The 22,805-nt window shown below is 32.1% G+C and overlaps 1 protein-coding gene across 3 annotated transcripts in view; it reads left to right on the top strand.

Annotated features, from left to right (window-relative positions):
- LOC134720959 (DNA polymerase epsilon catalytic subunit A-like) overlaps positions 1-22,805 on the top strand; it is a 61,890-nt gene that overhangs the window by 16,743 nt on the left and 22,342 nt on the right. For all 3 annotated transcript variants that reach the window (XM_063583578.1, XM_063583577.1, XM_063583579.1), the window contains exons 16-37: positions 803-1,039; positions 1,316-1,418; positions 1,996-2,142; positions 2,841-3,135; positions 3,526-3,618; positions 4,093-4,237; positions 4,925-5,125; positions 7,348-7,626; positions 10,071-10,262; positions 10,841-10,921; positions 11,988-12,116; positions 12,957-13,184; positions 14,005-14,202; positions 14,492-14,624; positions 15,172-15,268; positions 15,778-15,916; positions 16,858-16,964; positions 17,331-17,459; positions 17,938-18,104; positions 18,562-18,634; positions 19,414-19,501; positions 20,550-20,725. In XM_063583578.1, the coding sequence (XP_063439648.1) occupies positions 803-1,039; positions 1,316-1,418; positions 1,996-2,142; positions 2,841-3,135; positions 3,526-3,618; positions 4,093-4,237; positions 4,925-5,125; positions 7,348-7,626; positions 10,071-10,262; positions 10,841-10,921; positions 11,988-12,116; positions 12,957-13,184; positions 14,005-14,202; positions 14,492-14,624; positions 15,172-15,268; positions 15,778-15,916; positions 16,858-16,964; positions 17,331-17,459; positions 17,938-18,104; positions 18,562-18,634; positions 19,414-19,501; positions 20,550-20,725 (3,437 nt within the window). The remainder of the gene's footprint in view (positions 1-802; positions 1,040-1,315; positions 1,419-1,995; positions 2,143-2,840; positions 3,136-3,525; positions 3,619-4,092; positions 4,238-4,924; positions 5,126-7,347; positions 7,627-10,070; positions 10,263-10,840; positions 10,922-11,987; positions 12,117-12,956; positions 13,185-14,004; positions 14,203-14,491; positions 14,625-15,171; positions 15,269-15,777; positions 15,917-16,857; positions 16,965-17,330; positions 17,460-17,937; positions 18,105-18,561; positions 18,635-19,413; positions 19,502-20,549; positions 20,726-22,805) is intronic.

Below are 22,805 nucleotides of genomic sequence, written 5' to 3'. Positions count from 1 at the left end.
TGCAGACTTTTGCCATCATTTGGCATTTATTGTCATTGTCCCTTTGCTGTCCTTCTTTGTAACCTTTAAAATTCATCTCTTAAACTACTTGGCTAAATTTTACCAGACTTTTCCTGCATGTTGCTTAGTGAAATTAGTATGAAAATTGTATCAGTAGCCCTTTACACAAAAAAAATCTTAGGTGTTAAATTCATCAGAAGTCTGAAATATTCCTTAACATTTCAAGTAAATATTTTTATCGTACGATTAATTTTACACTTAACATTGACATAGGCGGATCCAGGGTTTTTTTTGGGGTTGGACCCCCCCCCTTTTTTGGCCCATCAATGCATTTGAATGAGAGCATATAGTTGGGACCCCCTTTACTCCTGGTTGGGAACCCCTCCATTTTAAAAAGTCTGGATCTGCCCCTGCTTAAGATATTTTGTGAAAAGTGCTACAGGTGCTTTAATCCACTAACAAACATGGTGAAATTTTTTCAGTGTTTGGTCTTTAAAAAACAAAAGCAGTTTGAGCAAAACTGACATAGGGTTAAAATGATCAGACAGTGTATCTCCTGTAGAATTTTCAAAACCCATTTTGAAGTTATTGCCCCTGAAAAATCGATATTAAGCAAAATTCTAAATTTTATGTCATAATATGAAAAAAAATTGGTAAACATTGTCTTTCAAGGGCATTTTAGGCCCCTCTTTTATGGTAATTAAATAATATGATGTATTTTAAATTAAAAACAAAAAGCAGAAATAATGATGAATTAAAAGCTGGTGAACATTTTCCTCTCTAGTAGTATGTCTCTTTACAGGTTCCTGAAGCTTTCCAGAATCTTATAGACAAAGTGGAAAATACTATGAAGCATGCTATTGAGGTGGAGGAAAATATCCCTATGGAATATGTTACAAACTTTGATGAAGTGTGTGCTGATATTGTAGAACGACTGTCAATGTTAAGAGACTGTCCTAACAGGCTGGAGAACCCTATTATTTACCATCTTGATGTTGGGGCTATGTATCCTAATATTATTCTGACCAATCGACTACAGGTAAGCTATTCCTGGTAATGATAGAATTTAAGATGTCAAAGTGTTAGTCCCGACTTATACAGGCATTTTTCTTAGCCTCATTTAACAAATTCATGATAACCTCAGTAGATTGTGTTGATGTCAGTTTCTCTCTTACTTTTAGAAATAGGTCAACTACATTTGGTTTATCAATCAATATAAAGTTTGCTAGAAACTTGTTGAAAACCCATAATCTAAAACTGCTTTGAATCAGTTTATCTTAGCAGATTTGACTAAAGATATGTTTTCTATTTCCAGCCTCCAGCCATTGTTGATGAAGCAACTTGTGCAGCATGTGATTTCAATAAGCCAGGAGCCAAGTGTCAAAGAAAGATGCCGTGGATGTGGAGAGGGGAGTGTAGTAAGTATTAAATTTACAGTGACCATGACATCTTTTCTTTCACAATACGGTGTAACCTGCTTAATCCGACACCTGAGTATTCCAGCATCCTGCTTTAACCAACACATTTTCAGGGTCCCAAAATATGCCTATCATTGCAGAAAAAATCTGATTGTGTCAGATAACACCGGTTACACTGTACTATGAAAGTAAACAGAAGATTGCATTTATTTAGAAAGAAAAAAAAATGAATGGTATTAATGGCTGGTTAACAATTCAAAAATACCTGAATTTTAAGATGGAAAGCAGTACTGTAAATTAAGTTTTGGAGTACAATTTTTTGTGAATTGAAAATTAGTAGATTTTTTTTTGAAATACTTGATTTTGAGGTTTTGGCAATATTCTGCTTTCAAGTCTGTAGTTACTGTGTACTTTTTTAATTGAAAACTTATATTCATGTTTCACTTATACCCATGAAATCAATGATAAATAGTATAATGAATCCACAGTAAAACTCTTATATCTTTAAAACTAAGAAAATATTCAAAAACTGAAGAGATTATTGATTGTATTTGATTCATGTTTTGTTTAATTACAGTGCCAGCTTCTAGAAGTGAGTTTAACAGAATTCAGCAGCAGTTAGAAAATGAGAAATTTCCCTCTCAGATGCCTGGTGGAGATCCTAGACCATTCCATAAACTTACTAAAGAAGAACAAGCTACTATAGAGAAAAAAAGACTGGCAGGTATAATTTAAGAGTTGCCTAATGATGTTAAACCAAAAACATTGTTCTTAAATGTCATTTTATTAATAGAATGAGATGTGAGGTAAAATACTCAATTAATACAACTATCAAGTAAAACATGGTACAGCAAAAAATTCATTTGAAAAATTGAACTAATGTCTATCAGAAAAGTTCCAATCTATTTAAAATCTGAACGGAACTGGATTTGCTATATATGGTTTCCCACAGAAACATCTGGTTAGTGTAAATTCAGAAAGTGTTGTGATTTTGTAGATTTAGACTTAATTGCCATTTTAATTTTTGCAATATTGAGGAAAATCCTATTTTAGTCATAAAAAAATTTCAAAATTTGTTGCATTTTTCACAATGATAAAATCAGTGCTATAATTTCTGAATTTACAGTAGTATTTTTCTAAGAATGTTAGTTGTATGATTACTTTTTAAGTTTTTCAAAAGAGCTAAATAATTACTCAGTCTATTATATTATATTTTACGTTATCTGGTGTATCATATATTTAATAAAATTAAGAATGGAAATGGAGAATGTGTCAAAGAGACAACAACCCGACCATAGAAAAAACAACAGCAGAAGGTCTTCAATGTAGCGAGAAATTACCGCACCCGGAGGCATCATTCAGCTGGCCCCTAAACAAGTATATACTAGTTCAGTGATAATGATCAATTAATTTTTGTTACAGAGTACTGTAGAAAAGCTTACAAGAAAATACATAGTACAAGGATGGAGGAAAGAACGGCCACCATTTGTCAGAAGGAGAATTCATTTTACGTTGACACGGTCAGAGCCTTCAGAGACAGACGTTATGAATTTAAAGGGTTGACCAAAGTCTGGAAAAATAAGTTGTCCGAAGCAGAGAAGTCAGGTGATGCTGCTGAGATTAAGAGAGCAAATGGCATGGTGGTGTTATATGACTCGTTACAGCTAGCTCACAAATGTATCCTGAATTCATTTTATGGTTATGTGATGAGAAAAGGGTATGTTTATATAAGGGATTGAATTAAAACTTTGATATGGTAGTTTCTGTTTTGAAAACTACCATGTAAAGTGACACAATGATAATAAATGAAGAATTTCCATTTCAAATTGATTTTTATAATAGCCATAATTTAGTTGTGACACTTAGTAAAACAAGTTTGAACATAAACAACCATTATGAGGAAAGGTAAAAAGTTTGTATGTCGGAAGATGTCAAACTGAAATATAGATCCCATTAACATAAAATTGTCCAAGTTTGTCCAAGGAGTAATTCTGAAATTTTTTTTTAAGATAGAACAAATGCAAAAGTTTAAATTTGTATTTATAGTCTAAAAAAAATAATTATTGAGTCTCTCAAGCAGATTGATTAAATTTAACTTATATTTTAGTGCTAGGTGGTACAGCATGGAGATGGCTGGGATTGTGTGTTATACTGGAGCTAACATCATTACACATGCCAGAGAAATTGTGGAACAGATAGGGTGAGTATATAAACACAGTATATATATATTCCCTTTGTAAGTACTATCCTTTTATGCTGTCATAGGACTTACAGAGATACAAACATTCTATCAATTGTCAGCAGGCTACTTCAAATGAAACTCTGAGGCTAGCAAAAATAGACCCAATATGCTGGAATAGAAAAAAAATTGTTTTGATTTTGTTTTGGGTGGCAAGAAGTTTTTCTAGATATTTTTCTAGACCATGGTTTATAAAATGATAGAAAATTTCTTGTATGTTTTCCATAGTAGAAACAACCTGCATATTGATAGAGGAGAAATATTGTGTATAATAGTGAAAGCAGAAAATACAGTAAGAGGTCCTCAGTAATATTATATGATATTTGATATTAAAATAATTCAAGGTATGTTTGGGATAAATGTAACACGTAAAAGCCATTCAGACAACCCAAGTTTGTTTTTGATGATAAATTGTTGTTTTATGATCTTTTACAGGAGACCTCTGGAACTGGACACTGATGGTATATGGTGTGTCCTTCCTGCTACCTTTCCTGAAAATTATGTTGTCAAGTCAACACATCCTAAAAAGTCCAAGGTCACAGTGTCATATCCAGGTGCTATGCTGAATGTCATGGTTAAGGTAATTGAAACATTAAAGAGTTTGAAAATAACATTATTTATGGAAAATGCTGAATTTACAGTTTGATCAAAGTAGTAATTTGAATAAAGACTGTATTAACACAACAGAATTAGGAATGAACTTGAAATTTATTAATTTGCTTTCTGATTGATGTTTATCTCTGATTTTCTTTTAGTTTTACAATAAAGGATTAAATTTTTAGAACTTATTCTATTTGTATTAGTTGATGTATTAATTTTGTAGGATGAAACATTTCCACAAGAATGGATATTTTTATGTAGTCAAGCAGTGATCATAGATTCATTTTGTTGGCACCATTATACTTTACTTGTTGTTGAATATAAATCTAGAGGAAATACCAACTTTGTAATTGTTAAAAAGCTAGTATCATGGGACAGAATTTCTATTCAACACCTCAGCCAAAAACATAAACTACCCTCTCCTTAATACAAATGGTCTTATGCCATTTTGAACACTGAGGTTGTGGATGCACTTGATTCTAATCTTAATTAATTAGGATTGTCAATTTTCCTATCAAAGGTCAGTGATGTTTTCCAGGCACTCTGGCTTCATCCACCAGTTAAAACTGGCTGCCACAAAATAGCCTAAAAGTGGTGTTAAAACACAAAAAATCAAACTAAATCTTAAGACATATATTTTACTTTTACTTTTTATAATTTTTTTCAGGATTATTTCACTAATGATCAATACCATGAGCTCTTGGATGCCTCATCTTTGAACTACACCATCAGAGATGAGAATTCTATATTCTTTGAAGTGGATGGACCATACCAGGCCATGATATTACCAGCTTCAAAAGAGGAAGGAAAGAAGTTAAAGAAAAGATATGCTGTGTTTAACTTTGATGGATCTTTGGCTGAATTAAAGGTTTGTTTATACATGCTCCTGCTATATTTTTGTAGAATAGCTTTATGAAATTAATTCAAAATTTCTAATCATCTTAAAAGGAGGAGGACCTGACCCTTGGTAGTCATGTGGTAACTTTTTTCTTGAGTGCCAAGCAAAGACTTTTAAATTGGTTCCAGTTACTGTTCATGCAAGTTGAGGTAAAATCGGAATTAAACCCTCTTTTGATTGATTCACATTAATAGTGTCAGGGGCCTGTCAACACTGTTTTTATTTAAGAATTGTAAATTATTCTGCAGAAATTTGGTGGCTTTCTAGGCACTTCATGTTAAAGTCAATAGTGATGAAAGGGGTATTAACAGGGGTCGAAATTGAAGAAATTTGTCAATAAAACTCACTGATTGCATCGCAATATCGGTTTGTTTGCAAATAAATTTACCTGTGAAATCAATTACAGGGTACTGGGGGTACTAAGTATTTCAATTGATTACCGTATTCGGCCGTGTATAGTACGCATTTATGTATAGTCCGCACCCCCTTTACATCCCCTTAAAATCGAGAAAAAAAGTTTTGTAAAAAAAAAAAAAAAAAAAAAAAAAATTATTGTAAAAGTCTAGTTCACTGTAAAAATACATTGAAAGAGACCTATAATTCTCCATGTATTTTATAAAAAAAAATAATTAAGTTTTATTTATTTCATAAAAAATTGAAATGGTAGAACTTTTCATCAGGTATTTAATATTTAATAATTTTATATAAGTAGTTATTAATCAAAAAGATTCATTTTAAAATCAACATTTGTCTAAGTATTTCCATGCTGATATATAATATAACAGAAATAATTTGAATATTATGGAACAAAAGAAAAAAGAGATCAAACATTTATCTAAATTAATTAGCAGTAATCAAAATTTTAAAACTATTTAATCTTATATAATCTTTTCCTTGATAATGTTGTTTTATTGCCTGGGATTATAATATTTAACACCTGTCAAAACTTGACATCATTATTTAATTGCTACACACCCATACTTAATCCTTAATTACCTCTCTTGATTACCTATGCAGGATGTCACACCTTTACTTTTAATAATCAATTTTGAAAAGAAAAGTTAAAAAAGAATAAAATGAAGTTAATACAATAAACGTCTCCAATATACATTGTTAATGCAGAAAAAACGAAATTTAAAAAAAAAAAAAAAAAAAAAAAAAAAAATAATAAATTTCGAAAACCGTCTATAGTTGTGTATAGTCCGCACCCCTTGTACAAACTACATATTTAATGAAAAAAAGTGCGGACTATACATGCCCAAATACGGTAAGTTAAGGTTTATGACCCCTTCTGTAGCCATTTAAGTACGAACTTTTCAAACTGCATTAGTACCAAAACAACAAATATAATGATTAAAAGAGATAGGCCTTTTTGTACTTATACCAAGGGGTAACTTTGTGTAACACATTATTATTTACTATTTCATTCAATTTGATAGAAAATGGGGACTTTGTGGCAAATAAACCAAGATTTTTATAGAAAATCCACAGTCTTTAATACAGAGATTTTTTTTTATGAAATTTTAAACAGACTAGTACTACTCACTTGTTTTTCTATGATGTGCTAACATTCATTGTTTACAAAAAAATTTCAACATTGACATTTTTTCTGTCCTTTAACCTGATTTTGATAAAGAAAATCATTGAGATTAACAAGACCTTTATCAAAATCAGGATCTCTTTGTTTTTGTCTAACATATGTAAAAGACAGAATGATAATGAAAAGTAAAAATCTAATATTTATATGAGTGTTTGTCAAATGAATGTCATTTTTGCAAGACTAGTAGATTTGCAGCTGGACCAGGAGATTTTTCAGCCCACTGGTCCAGCTGGCCAGTACACAAAAAAGCTTAAATTCAACCCCTGGGTATTAATCACCAACAATCAATCAATTAATACAATTATAAATAGTGTAAATTCTGATAAAACCTGCTCAGATTGTCTTTACTTGTAGAATTAAATTTTATTAAAAGAACATGTTTTGTTTTTACGTGTTATAGATGCTACAATCAAGATGAAGAACTGCAATGAAAGCAATGTTCCTTTGACATATTGATCATTTTCAAGTTATATAGGAAAAGTCTCTTTCATATTCACCACATATCCTTTCTTTTACAATATGTTGAAAAACTAGCCATAACCAAAATTTATTTACTGTTGAATTCAGATTGCATTAAATGCTATTTTTTTAGGGATTTGAAATTAAAAGAAATGGTGAGTTGCAATTAATCAAGATATTCCAGTCTTCGGTATTTGAGGCCTTTCTAAAGGGTGATTCACTAGAGACATGTTATGCTGCAGTTGCCAGAGTAGCTGACTATTGGTTAGATGTTCTATATAGCCAGGCAGCTAACATGCCAGATTCAGAACTGTTTGAGCTAATCGCTGAGAATCGTAGAATGTCCAGAAGTCTAGAGGATTATGGGAGTCAGAAATCAACCTCAATCAGCACAGCTAAGAGGTTGGCTGAGGTAATCATTTCATTTTTAAACTTTGTATTTCTAGTATTTCTATTGATATTTTATTTGTTTGTTCATGTGTTATCATGACAGAAAAACTAACATAGAGTTGTTTATAGTTCACATGTTCATTGGTTAGGCCATAATAAATAATAGGTTTGTTTGCCCAAACGATACCTATCCAGAAAAAAGCTGCCTACTCAAATTCTTTTATTGTCCTGATTTGAAGAAGTTTTTTTACCCCACGCAACGAGTTGCGGAGGGTATAATGTTTTGACCCGTCCGTCCGTCTGTCAGTCCGTCCGTCAGTCCGTCCGTCAGTCCGTCGGTCCGTCCGTCAGTCTGTCGGTCCGTCCGTCCCTCAGTCCTGTTTCTTGTCATCGCAACTCCTCTCAAACCACTCTACAGAATTTCACGAAACCTTTTCAGATAATAAGGACATACTATGTAGTTGTGCATATCGACAGGAAATTGCGATTCAATTTTTTTTCCAGGAGTTACGCCCCTTTGAACTTATTTACTTTAACGTACTACTGCAACAGTTTGTCATCGCAACTCCTCTCAAACCACACAACAGAATTTCACGAAACCTTTTCAGTTAATAAGGACATACTATGTAGTTGTGCATATAGACGGGAAATTGCGATTCAATTTTTTTTCTAGGAGTTATGCCCCTTTGAACTTATTTACTTTAGTGTACTACTGCAACAGTTTGTCATCGCAACTCCTCTCAAACCACACAACAGAATTTCACGAGACCTTTTCAGATAATAAGGACATACTATGTAGTTGTGCATATCGATGGGAAATTATGATTCAATTTTTTTTCTAGGAGTTACGCCCCTTTGAACTTATTTACTTTAATGTACTACTGCAACAGTTTGTCATCGCAACTCCTCTGAAACTACTCAACAGAATTTCAGGAAACCTTTTCAGTTAATAAGGACATACTATGTAGCTGTGCATATCGACGGGAAATTGCGATTCAATTTTTTTCTAGGAGTTACGCCCCTTTGAACTTATTTACTTTAATGTACTACTGCAACAGTTTGTCATCGCAACTCCTCTCAAACCACACAACAGAATTTCACGTAACCTTTTCAGATAATAAGGACATACTATGTAGTTGTGCATGTTGACGGGAAATTGCGATTCAATTTTTTTTCTAGGAGTTACGCCCCCTTTAATATAATACTGCAACAGTTTGTCATCGCAACTCCTCTGAAACTACTCAAAAGAATTTCATGAAACCTTTTCAGATAATAAGGACATACTATGTAGATGTGCATATCGACAGGAAATTACCATTCAATTTTTTTTCTAGGAGTTACACCTGTTTGAACTTATTTGCTTTAAGGTACTACTTCAACAGTTTGTCACCTCAACTCCTCTCAAACCACACAACAGAATTTCATGAAACTTTGTAGATAAAGGACATACTACGTAGATGTGCATTTCAACAACAAATATTGATTAATTTTTTTTTCTAGGAGTTGCGCCCCTTTGAACTTATTTGCTTCAATGTACTTCTGCAACAGTTTGTCATCTCAACTCCTGAAACCACACAACAGAATTTCATGAAATTTTGTAAATAATAAGGACATACTATGCATGTAGATGTGGATATTGACAGGAAATTATTATTCAATATTTTTTCTTATACAATTTTTTTCCTAACACTTATTTAATTTCTCCAATGACAATGTGGGGACGTGGGGTATGTGAGCGTGCTCACTAAGGTTCTTTAATTTTTTAATCAAATAGACATGAAGACTAATAAACATCTGATACTTCAATTTCTTTTTTTGAAAAAAAAAAGAAAGAAAATGCCTACCTACCTACCCACTGTCTTAACCTTTGGGTAGGGTTTGGGCAAACCAAAATATTTTTAAGTGTGGCCTTATTTATTTACATTTCAACTAGTTTATATTCATGAGATAATATACATGTACAATTATGGGCTTTAAAAAAGGTGAATATTCAAAATTGTCAATCAAAATTGTCAAAACTGAAATGTCATAATTGTTTATAAAGTTATACAAATTTCTTAACCTGACTATAAAATGTATTTTATATACCCAGTAGAACTATTTATTTGATATTAAGGTATCATAAGAAAATTTATCTATATTTGTTGAATACAAATTTTCATGTATATCGTGGGTACAGGGATCCACAAATTTAATCTTTCAACAAATAAGAATTTTCTAAAGAAATGTATGCAAACTTTGTCAAAACTACGAAATTCAATATCCGTGAATATGCAAGTTTCCTCAAACCACAAAAATAAATGAATCCACAGTACATACATGTACATAACAAAGTACTGTAATAGATAGGATAAATCCTTTAGTGTCGCCTAAGGGTCTGGCAGTTATGACTATTAAAGCAAACTCAGCAGTTTATAAAGAAATATTTGTATTATCATATGATCATTAAACTTTCTTGTTTTACAGTTTTTAGGAGATCAGATGGTGAAAGATGCTGGATTAAGTTGTCGTTATGTCATATCGAGAAAGCCAGATGGAGCACCTGTTACAGAAAGGGCTATCCCATTGGCTATATTCCAAGCAGAACCAGGGGTTAAGAGACATTTCCTCCGCAAGTGGTTAAAGACGCATGATCTAGGAGAAATAGATATCAGAGATGTAAGTGTTTGTTTATGATCTATTGCCTGCAGTAGCTATTAAAAGCAGGATAGGTGAGAAAATGGTTAAAGAGATCAGTATCAGAAATTATTCCATCTTTGAGTTTGATGGAATTTTTAGTTCAAATAGATTTTGGAAGATGTGGTATAAGTGCCAATGTAATAACTATCTATCCAAGTCAGAATTTTTAAAAGTAAACCATTATAGGTCAAAGTACGGTTTTCTACACAGAGCCTTGGTTTAAACCAAACAGCAAGCTATAACGGGCCTACAAAAATGACCAAGTGTAAAACCATTCAAATAGAAAAACCAACAGTTTAATCTATGTAAAAAACGAGAACTGAAAAACATTTATGAATCACATCAATAAACGACAACCACTGACATGACTGAACATCAGACAATTGCAGTGTATTTAAACGTTTTTAAAGTTTCTTTTATATGGCAGGGATTAAACATGAAATATGAAAATCATTTAATCCACCATAGACAATTTGTTGTATATCTATTTTTTGTATAAAAATATAGCCTTGAAAGGATTATAGTATGCTGTAAACTCATTCATATTCTATTTACAGATATTAGACTGGGATTATTACCTTGAGAGGTTGGGTGGTACTATACAGAAAATTATCACCATTCCTGCAGCTTTACAACAGGTAAATAAGAAAGATTAGATTGTTTGTATAACAAAAACATGATAAATATAGAATAACCATACATTGTCTCGAAATATCAATGTTATTTGTACGAGGCTTAGAAACAGGTAAAAGCTAGGCTGGGCCGAGCATTTTTACCTGTTTCCAGCCGAGTACAAATAACCGATTGATATTTCGAGACAATGTATGGTTATTCTTTATATGCTGCAGCTCTTAAAACTGTTCTAAATGAAATATTTAGGGTAAAAAACATCATTTTAAAATTTGAAGCGGACGACATAAAATTAACCTGTATGTTTTATTGATGTCATAAATAATAATCTACGGAAACGCATTGTCAACGTCATAAACAAGGTGATATACGGTCAGTGACTGTATATGACATATGAATATACGTCAATGCAATTTGACTGCTCAAATAGCACAGCTGCAGTATATTTATCTCTATACCAACAAAGATCAGTACAGCTCAAATATTTAATGTTATGGTGCAGATATAAGATACATAACTAAGAAAAATTATATTTTAATGGAGGTCCATACAAAATATCTTTTATGTTACAGCTAATTTCCTAAAGCTTGTAGAGCAAGACTTTAGTTAGCTTGCTTGCTTTGTGTTTATATTGTACAATCATTAGGATAACACCCAATTAAATTCAAATATTATATATACAGGTTAAACTTTGCCTATATATATTGTTTAAATATGTCAATCTTATTTACAAAGCTTGTATAAACAATTATACAAACAAAGCAAGCAAGCCAACCAGAGTTTTGCTTTACATGCATTAGGAAATTAGCTGTAAGACCTGATTCAAGTCTTCCATGACTAAGGGTGGAAAATTTGAACTGCCAATAAATATTTGAAGTAAAGACATCTGTCATAAAAAATGTGATTATTTATGGTATTAAAAATTTGTGTTGGTCAATGTGGCCAAGGAGATGGGTGACTTTACCTACAATCTTAAGTTGACATACATGTACTTCTATCAATAACTTGTTATTGTTGCTTTGACAATAGAAATAGAAATGCAGTCCATAAATAGGATATTATTTTATTTTCTAGGTATCTAATCCTGTTCCAAGAGTGAGACATCCTGATTGGCTGCACAAGAAAATGTTAGAAAGAAATGATGTATTTAAACAGAAGAAAATCAGTGAAATATTTGCTCCAGCTCAGAAAAAAATGTTGCAGGTAATAACACTTTTGAAATGTTTTTTTTTAAGCTGAGTATAAATATTTCAAATAACTGAGATACAAAAGGGGTGGCACTACAAATTAAAACAACATGATATGCATAATGTTAAATCTGGTAACTACTGTAAATTCAGAAATTCTTGTGATGTTTTTATTATTGCGAAAAATGTGACCGGTATATCGCAATAATTTAAACTTGCATTTTGAATTTTTTTATATGAATTTTAAAACAGGATTATTCTCAGAATCACAAAAATTAAAACGACTTTAATGACAAAATCACAATATACTAAAATGCACTCAATAATTTCTGAATTTACAGTACTCATAGGAGAGATAAATCTGGAAACTATTTATAGAAGAGATATAATAAGTGATAGTGATATATAAGGAATATATCTGGATAAGCATCTTGTAGTTATCCAATGAAATGATAAATTTGGCAATATGGTTGTCAACCATAGACGCAATGTATCAGTTGATACATTTGTAGATATAGTGGCTAAATATTTGGCAGCACTTTTATGTCTAAACGCCCAATAATAGCTGTATAAATGATTTCCATTCCCATTTTTATGCCACCAACACAGATGAGGGGCAACAATAATTACCATTGTCTGTTGATATGTTATACAATTGGCTTCCATACTTTACTTTATCACAACTAAGACTGCTACACAATGCTTATTACCACAAAACACAGATAAAGTTGAAATTTGGGTTGCATCACTTTTAATGTTCTTAGGTTATGTCCCTTTATATGGTTAAATGCAAGTGGGGCACCATCTGTATCCAATGGACTTGTTCTTCATGTATTTTTTTTAAACTTTTTTTTAGCACCAGCCGTCCTCCCAGAAAGATTTGTTTGCAGACGATAGTGAACAAACAAATGGTGTAGCAGATATGGAAGATTTTGGCGGGAAAAAGCAGACATTGAATGGAATGGCTCTATCACATAAACGTAAACGAAGTATGGAGAACAGTGAACAAAGTCAGAATGACACACAGTCCGGTCAGACATGGAAAGAAATCTTAGGGCCTGTTCCACCAATGGGCAATACCAAGGTAACAACAAAGTTAGATTTTGAGCCAAAAAATAATGACCAACATATAGACAGCTTATAATTCAAAGAGGGGCCCCAGTGGCTAAGTATTTCTAAACAGCTTGTCAACACTGAGGTTGTGAGGTCAAACCCGCCTGTGTTTGGGTGCACTCTATTCAAATCTTAATTAACTAGGATTGTCAGTTTTCCTATTGAATGTTGTTGGTTTTTATACAGGCATTTAGACTTCCTCCGCCAATAAAAACTGGCCACCACACAAAAGCCCAAAAGTGGAGTTATAACACCAACAATCAATCAATATGTGTAAAACATGATTGGGACACTTAGAAAAACATCCATGAAATTACAAATGTTGATTCATTGATTGGAAGTCTAAAACAACATACATGAAACAATGCAAATAGCTTTAATAGATAAAACCAATATTATTATAAGGACATGTCTTTTTTAAAAATAGTGAATCCTGGCCCTATGGATCTATAAGTCACATTCAACATCATTAACAATAGTGCAACAAACAAAATAAATCAATTACCAAAATTTTCATCTAAAATGTGTTTTCTCTCTATTTTAAGCTAGCAATAAAAGTAAAGCAGTTTCTGGATGCTAGTAAAGTTTATATTATATCTGTTCCTCTTTTTATAGAATATATGATTTGACAAATGTAGCTCTTAAGTTATTGTAATTTAATCCCCAAAAAATGAGAATGGTTTGCCCACAACTGGCTGATTTTTATCCCTGTAGAATTTGCATATATGAATTCTTCGTATTCTGTAATGTTAATTTATTATAATTATGATATTGATACTATATTTTAAAAGGATGACAGAAAGGTTTGGTTGGAATATCACAAGAAAAAATGGCAGCTGCAGGCCAAGGATAAACAAAATAGAAAGAAAAGAAGGATTGACTTTGGGGATGTACCCATGGGTGTGGCTACCTCTACTAGGACTGGTCTTGGGGGATTTTTAAGGAGGACAGCAAGAAGTATTATGGACCTCCCTTGGCAGATAGTTCAGGTAGGATATAGTGATCATAACGGTTATTTTTTTTTATGACATGTAGTTAAGGACCCCCAAAAGAACTTACTGAAGACTACCTTTATATAAACCAAAATTGATCTAGCTGGTAAAAAGGTCCTGTAATCTGTTTCAATTTTTGGTATAATAGTTGCAGTGCAAGTGCTTGACAATCACTTTAAAATGTTTATTTACTCCCACCAGCTAATGGAAATAGGTCATCCAGGACTGTACAAGTTATGGTCCTTGATTGGTAATGATTTACATGCTCTATTTTTACTCCCAACAGCTGATGGAGACAGGTCACCCAGGACAGTACAAGTTATGGGCCTTGATTGGTAATGACTTACATGCTATGAAGCTGAATATACCCAGAATATTTTATGTGAACCAGAAATCTCCAAAGGAAGGTGAAGGAGCATGTAAGTATAAGGAACAAATTCTACGCCCAAATCAAATATATAAAAAAACTTGCCAAAATCAAAGTTTTGTATTTTACACCAGGTGTGTGTTTCGTCTTTAAAAGATGATGTACGACAAGCCCTCATAAACTATGTGAGAGTGCTGTACGACAAGCCCTCATAAACTATGCGAGAGAGCTGTACAACAAGCCCTCATAAACTATGTGAGAGCAAAGCAAAACGCTTCCCAAAAGGCAGTAATAGGAAGGTAAATAAAAAAAACACAACAATAACAACAAAGAACTTATCAACTCTGTGTTTTTAAAACTCCATGTATCATGTATATATGTAAACATGTTTTCTTTGCTAAATTTGAATAGTTATTCTGTTTGACATGTTTCAATCTTATTTCTGAAATATGCTCATAATATTTTGGGAAAATAGCAAGTTTAAAAAACTAAAAAGAGTTTGAAAAAACACAATAATTGAAATTATTTTAAGTTATTTTGGTGCTCTCTCATTGACATTTACCCAATATCTCTTTTAATCTGAAATGTTTCGAATTTAGTATGGAAGAAAGTGATGAAGACCTTACCTAGATCCCATCCTGTGATGAATTTATACCAATATGCTGTTCCAGAGGCAGATTATCTAGAACATATCAAGTAAGATTTATTTAGGGGGGAAAAAATAACATCAAATTGAAAATTGGATAACCTTCCATGGAAGTAATTTGAGAATTTCTCTTACACTTTCACCATTTAAAAAAACTCCCATAGAATAAATTTCAAATTTAATTGACCTTGTTGAAATATAATTGAATGAAATTGAGTGTATGAATCAGAATATATCATATAATTTAAAGTTTTTAAGACTTGACTATGGTAAAAAAGAATCTATCTTGACAAACAAACTGGCAGAGAATTTTCCCATAAGTTGATGATAACCACAGAAAATGTTCTCTGATTGCTTCAGCATCTCTGCTGTTTAATTTAGAGGTAAAAATCAGCATACTTTGGACAGTGGCCATTTTATACACTTGGGCTTAAAAAATTCTATGAAGAAGGTATATTTCTATTAAGAAAAAGGTTTTACATCTTCAAATATATATGATTTTAGGTATCATTAAAGGAACTGATTAAATATGTAGTAAATTCTTGTCATTTTCTTTCAGTGAAATAAGTGCAGATTTATCTTCTCCTGATATAGAGGGAGTATATGAAACACAAGTGCCTTTATTGTTTAGAGCTCTTGTCAGATTAGGTTGTGTTGTCACAGTCAACAGAGATTTTGCAAGATATATGTCTGGACGGGTAGGTACAATAGTTGGTCTAGGTCACAAGTTTTTTTACGGGTAGTGGCATACTCATTCAAAGTACAATAATCAATACAAAAAGCAAGCACACTTATTCACATATTTGTCCTCCTCTGACAATAGATTTTGTATGGTGTAAACCAACAGATTTCGATTTGATTTGTATTTATAAGTGAAAAAATTGCCTAAATATAAATCATTTTGAATAACACATAATAGAATAGAATATTTATTATCACAATGAACAAATGTTTCCTACTTAAGATATTACAATTCATTGTTTTAAAAAATCGAGGGTCAATATGAAATACACATTTGAAATTTCTGCTCAGATTAGGGCTGTTCCAAAAATAAATGTATGGGGAGTCAGAAGGCACTTTTTATTTGACCCTACCATGCATACATTTTAATTAGATATTTCCTCTAAATTATTTCTTAAAATAACCACCAACTATCAAATTTTGATTAAAGTGCCCTCCTCCCTCCCTTCACTTCAAAAAAGTTCTTAACAACAGGTCAAGGGAAAAAAGTTGTTATGCTTATGTAGCTCGTTTGTACTGAGAGACTATGGGGTTTTGTTTTCTTAATTTTTTGTAAGCAAATGATTTTGAAATTCATATTTGAGGGGTCTTTGCCATATACTTTTACTTCAGTCATATTTTTCATCCGGATGAGACACACTCACTTTAATTCACATATTTGTTTATAACATTGTGATGTGTCGTGCTTGAGATATTATCTTTTAATTTATAAACCAAAAACAGCATGAACAGTTAAAAAATCATTGATTTAAAGGATATTGAATTAAGTGAAGTTTATATGTAATCAGATGTCATTGGTTTTCTTTATATTCCTTGTTTGGCTAAACAAGCATCATTTCCTTGTTTGGCTAAACAAGCATCATTGACATAGTTTAACCTGATAATCTATTTCTTTTAGGAAACTGATACATTTGACATGGAGAACTTAGACTTTAGAACTATGGCACAGTTCTCATACATACAGCCAGGATCTATGAAACATCTGTATTTATATCATCATGTTTGGTAAGTTTAATCATTGCTATATACTAATTATTTTTACTTAGTATCAAGAATATTATTTCCCCTTCTTAATACAAAGGAATAAGAGCAAAACAAAATATTCTTTTTTTTTACTTTCAATTTTATTAAACAAAATTTAAATAAATGATGTCAATATTTAAAAAAACCTTGTGCAAATGGACAAATATTGATGCATTTTGAGAGGGTTGTTTTTTATGCTCTAGGTCCTGATAAAAACCATGCAAATGCTGAGACTGCAGTGTAATTTAATCATTTTAAAAGGTGTTATTAATTTTCAACAAATATGATAAAAGGAGATAAAAACCCAAATTATGTATTTGTGACTTAAGACTTGTATTTATATTACAGTGGAAGTAAAATGATCTTTGGATTGTTCTCACCAATGTCCAAGAAATGTAACATGTTTGTTGTGGACACTGTCCGTAGTGACCAACTGCCCAACCTGCCAGCCTTGTATAATGCTGAAAGAAACTCCAGGTAAACATTTATAATTATCTATTTTAGATTGAATTAAAATTAATAGTTCTGCCAAATTTCAAAATCTTTTAGTGTTTTAGTTATACTTGCAGCTATTTTTAGAACCAGAAGAAAGTTGCCACTGGAAATCTTTTTATCAATACATTTGGAACCATTTAAGAAAGGATCTTTTCAGAAATTTGTAAACTGATCAATATTTTACTCTAGCCCTTCTGTTTTTCTGAAAATGAAACAATGCCTTGCTTAGAAACTATGAAAAAAAACTTCTAAGCAGACATTATCCATGGTTCAATGAAGTGACAATGCAAGTAAAGAAAATGAACAGCATACCATGAAACAAGAAGTGAAAATTTCCCCAGCGTTTATGGTGGGCATATAAGATTGTCAATTTTGACCTGAGGACATTTTTCTTCCTGTTCATTGCTATTAATGTATAAAATAATGAAAAGAATGTCAAAATTGTGTGTATATATTTCAGAGTAACTGAAGGAAGAGATGAGGAAACTCTACCGCAGGCTCATCATACCTTTGATGCTAAGTTAGAGAAAGATGTCAGAAATGTGTACAGAGCCATACAGAGAACATTATCATCATATAAAGATGAAAAACGGGGACCAACATTCATAGCTGTACAATCTCCACAAGGTATGGTATAAAGATGAAAGTAAGTGAATAATGGAACAATCTTTCTTGGTGTTAAATAAATTTGTTGGATACCAATTTCCGTGGATTTCGTTGGAACATGGAAACTACAATTCAAATGTACAAAGAATTACAAATTTTCTATAGGAATGTATGCAGACTTTGCCAAAACCACAAAATTTAATATCCATGAAAATGCAAGTCTTCCTCAATCCACAAAAATTGGTACCCACAAATATATAAGGATCCACAGTACAAAATTACAATGGCTGATCTTGTGTTATATTCAAGTAAAACGACTATTATTAGAAGTGGTAAAGTTTCTGTCAGATTCACATAATTATGCCTGACCTCATTTAAAGAGAGGCTAAATATACCAGAGGGACATTTAAACACATAAGTTGAAAATAAACTGACCTGTTTTTCTTTAACTTAATATAAATGCTGTTTTCTTTTACAGATTTCCAACACTTAACATCAGCCATGCCTGGACTGCTAGATTTCCCATTGGTACCTGTACATGTTACTGACAGGTAAGTTAACATCAGCCATGCCTGGACTGCTAGATTTCCCATTGGTACCTATCCATGTTACTGACAGGTAAGTTAACATCAGCCATGCTTGGACTGCTAGATTTCCCATTGGTACCTATACATGTTACTGACAGGTAAGTTAACATCAGCCATGCCTGGACTGCTAGATTTCCCATTGGTACCTATACATGTAACTGACAGGTAAGTTAACATCAGCCATTCCTGGACTGCAAGATTTCCCATTGGTACCTATACATGTAACTGACAGGTAAGTAAACATGTGTTACTGATGTGTATGCACATTTTGAAAATAAATATTTACTTTTGTCATGAATTAAAACACAAATATTCTTTTTTTCAATTATAACAACAAAATTTGCCATTTATGTTGTGTAGAGAATTTGAAAAAAAATGGTAGACAGATATCAAAGATATCAATTATAGCAAAGATTTTCAATCAAATATGTTGAGTAAGCATTGAGTTGTCATTTGTTGCTTCATAGTTGATGCATTACTCTGACTGAAGTATAGAAAAGCAATGAAGGCTCTGCTCCTTTTATTGTTATCTTTTCAAATGTGTATAGGGATTTGTGTCATGAACTCAAAAGAGAAAAAAACAATTAGGAGAAAAGATTCAAATTTTTTAGTTGAAGAGATTCACTTTAAAGGATATTTTATGTGTTTGATGAATAACTGGTTCTCTGTCTCTGATGCACTTAAATGATTTCTTATTTTGCAATTTATCAATTAATCTGATTCTTATTTGATGATACTTTCAGGGAGGATCTATATAATGTTTTGGATTGGCAGAGGAAGGGCTGTAGAAGGATGATTCAACATTATCTTAATGTGGATATTATTCTGAATGTAAGTTTTCACAACCCAAGAAAATATTATATCAGTTCTAATGCAAAGTTTTTTGTATTTTCAACTGAGAATATAAAGTAATTGTTAAACTGATAGATTCATCACTTAGTGCTTAATAATGTTGTATCATTGAAGCTCCTATTAAAATTTAAGCCCCAAAAATACAACTTTCTTTAAATCTGACAAAAGATTATGGGGTTAAATAAAGCCTTCATTAGCATGATTAGTAGTTTTAGAAATGTATGAGGTATTGTTAATCTAGGATACAGGATATAATTTATGAGAATAGGTGAGTAACCTCTATTTTCTGTTTTACATTTAACTCTATTCATTTATGAGGTTGAAAATGTTGGCTTAGTATTAAACAAAATTTGAATATTGTTTGAAATCAATAGGCTTCATAACAAAGGAGTGGTAAGGGCCGATTTTGGCCTCAAATTTCAAGTTCATCTAACGAAAGTTTTTGGACACTTTTTAAACACTTAAGTGTCTATTTCAATTGATTCAATTAGTGTATGTGAAAGATTTTAACTGATTTAGTCATTAAAAACGCTCCGAATCAAGCTTAAATATAAAAAATATATCAAATATGCCAAAAAACGTCACTTTTCAGATGGTTTTTGTCAAAAATGAAAGTGACCGCAGACGTGTTCATCCCCAACCATTATATATGTTATGTATTATCATCAAATACAACTAACATTTCAATATTATGAATGAACACAAATGCGGCCACTTTCATATATGACTGAAACCGTCTAAAATTTAACTTATATGCTCAAATTGTGAAGATTTCAGTAATTTAACATGACGTAATGATGCTAGTACTCGATATATGTGCATTGTATTGTCAAAAACAGCCCATATTTATGTAGCAGAAGCATTCTACCTTCCAATAAATAGTTAAAAGATTACATTTTCAGAATTTCGTAAAACTGCTATATTTTAGGGCCAAAAAGGGGTCTTACTGAACCTACTCCTTTGAAAATTAAATGAAAGACGAGGAAAGCAATAATTTGATCAGAACTACTTTTTGTACTTTTTTCAGGGTTATATGGAACAGTGCCGCTATCTTCACATACCTGTAGGTAACATGCCCAAAGATGTTACCTTATTTGGATGTGATCTATTTTTTGCCCGCCATCTACACAAACATAACCATGTCCTGTGGTGTTCCCCTACAGAGAGACCAGACCTCGGTGGTAAAGAAGCTGATGATAATAGGTAGTTTTATTTTTATGCCCCACCTATGATAGTACAGGGGCATTAAGGTTTCTGGTCTGTGCTTCTGTTGGTCTGTCTGTTTGTTTGTGTGTCCGTTCGTCTGTTTCGCTTCAGGTTAAAAGTTTTTAGTCAAGATAGTTTTTGATGAAGTTGAAGTCCAATTGCTTCAAACTTAGTACACATGTTTGGTATGATATGATCTTTTTAATTTTAATGCCAAATTAGAATCCCCTGTAGGTCATAGTTTAAAGGCTTAATATCCTGTGCCTGTAGTATAAATACACATGTATACATTATATCTTTCTTTTTCTTTCAGAATGTATGGATTGTGTTTTCATATATTCTTAAGAATTGCTTCTTTTTTAGCTCACCTGGCCCGAAGGGCCAAGTGAGCTTATGCCATCACTTGGCGTCCGTCGTCGTCCGTCGTCTGTCCTCGTCGTCTGTCGTCGTAAACTATTTCAAGAATCTTCTCCTCTGAAACTACTGGGCCAAATACTTCCAAACTTCAACTGAATGTTCCTTAGGGTATCTAGTTTATAAATTGTATCCGAGGTTTTGATTTATCAACAAACATGGTCGCCATTGCAAAAAATAGAACATAGGGGTCAAATGCAGTTTTTGGCTTATAACTCAAAAACCAAAGCATTTAGAGCAAATCTGACATGGGGTAACATTGTTAATCAGGTCAAGATCTATCTGCCCTGAAATTTTCAGATGAATCAGACAACCCGTTGTTGGGTTGCTGCCCCTGAATTGGTAATTTTAAGGAAATTTTGCTGTTTTTGGTTATTATCTTGAATATTATTATAGATAGAGATAAACTGTAAACAGCAATAATGTTCAGCAAAGTAAGATTTACAAATAAGTCAAATGACCGAAATGGTCAGTTGACCCCTTTAGGAGTTATTGCCCTTAATAGTCTATTTTTAACAATTTTTCGTAAATCTTAGTTATCTTTTACAAAAATCTTCTCCTCTGAAACTACTGGGCCAAATACTTCCAAACTTTAACTGAATGTTCCTTAGGGTATCTGGTTTATAAATTGTATCCGAAGTTTTGATCTATCAACAAACATGGTCGCCTTTACTCAAAATAGAACATAGGGGTCAAATGCAGTTTTTGGCTTATACCTCAAAAACCAAAGCATTTAGAGCAAATCTGACATGGGGTTATATCATTAATCAGGTCAAGATCTTTCTGCCCTGAAATTTTCATATGAATCAGACAACCTGTTGTTGGACTGCTGCCCCTGAATTGATAATTTTAAGGAAATTTTACTTTTTTTGGATATTATCTTGAATATTATTATAGATAGAGATAAACTATAAACAGCAATAATGTTCAGCAAAATAAGATTTACAATTAAGTCAACATGACCGAAATGGTCAGTTGACCCCTTTAGGAGTTATTGCCCTTTATAGTCAATTTTTAACCATTTTTCGTAAATCTTAGTAATCTTTTACAAAAATCTTCTCCTCTGAAACTACTGGGCCAAATACTTTCAAACTTTAACTGAATGTTCCTTAGGGTATCTAGTTTATAAATTGTATCCGAAGTTTTGATCTATCAACAAACATGGTCGCCATTGCTAAAAATAGAACATAGGGGTCAAATGCAGTTTTTGGCTTATAACTCAAAAACCAAAGCATTTAGAGCAAATCTGACATGGGGTAATATTGTTTATCAGGTCAAGATTTATCTGCCCTGAAATTTTCAGATGAATTAGACAACCTGTTGTTGGGTTACTACCCCTGAATTGATAATCTTAAGGAAATTTTGCTGTTTTTGGTTATTATCTTGAATATTATTATAGATAGAGATAAACTGTAAAGTGAGCAAGTTCAGCAAAGTAAGATCTACAAATAAGTCTATCTGACCAAAGTTGTCAATTGACCCCTTAAGGAGTTATTGCCCTTTAAAGACTATTTTCACAATTTGTTCATCATGTTGACTTACTTTAAAAAATCTTCTCCTTTGAAACTGCTGTATCAATTTCAGCCAAACTTAGGCTAAATGAGTTTCATAGTATCTAGTATAAATTTTATATTTTATTTCCTTGTATGTCAAGAAACATAGC

This window comes from Mytilus trossulus, chromosome 6 (assembly GCF_036588685.1).
Source record: "Mytilus trossulus isolate FHL-02 chromosome 6, PNRI_Mtr1.1.1.hap1, whole genome shotgun sequence".
In the NCBI taxonomy this organism is placed as follows: Eukaryota; Metazoa; Mollusca; class Bivalvia; order Mytilida; family Mytilidae; genus Mytilus; species Mytilus trossulus.
The sequence above is the reverse complement of the archived record's forward strand: the minus strand, read 5'-3'. Positions and strand labels throughout refer to the sequence as shown.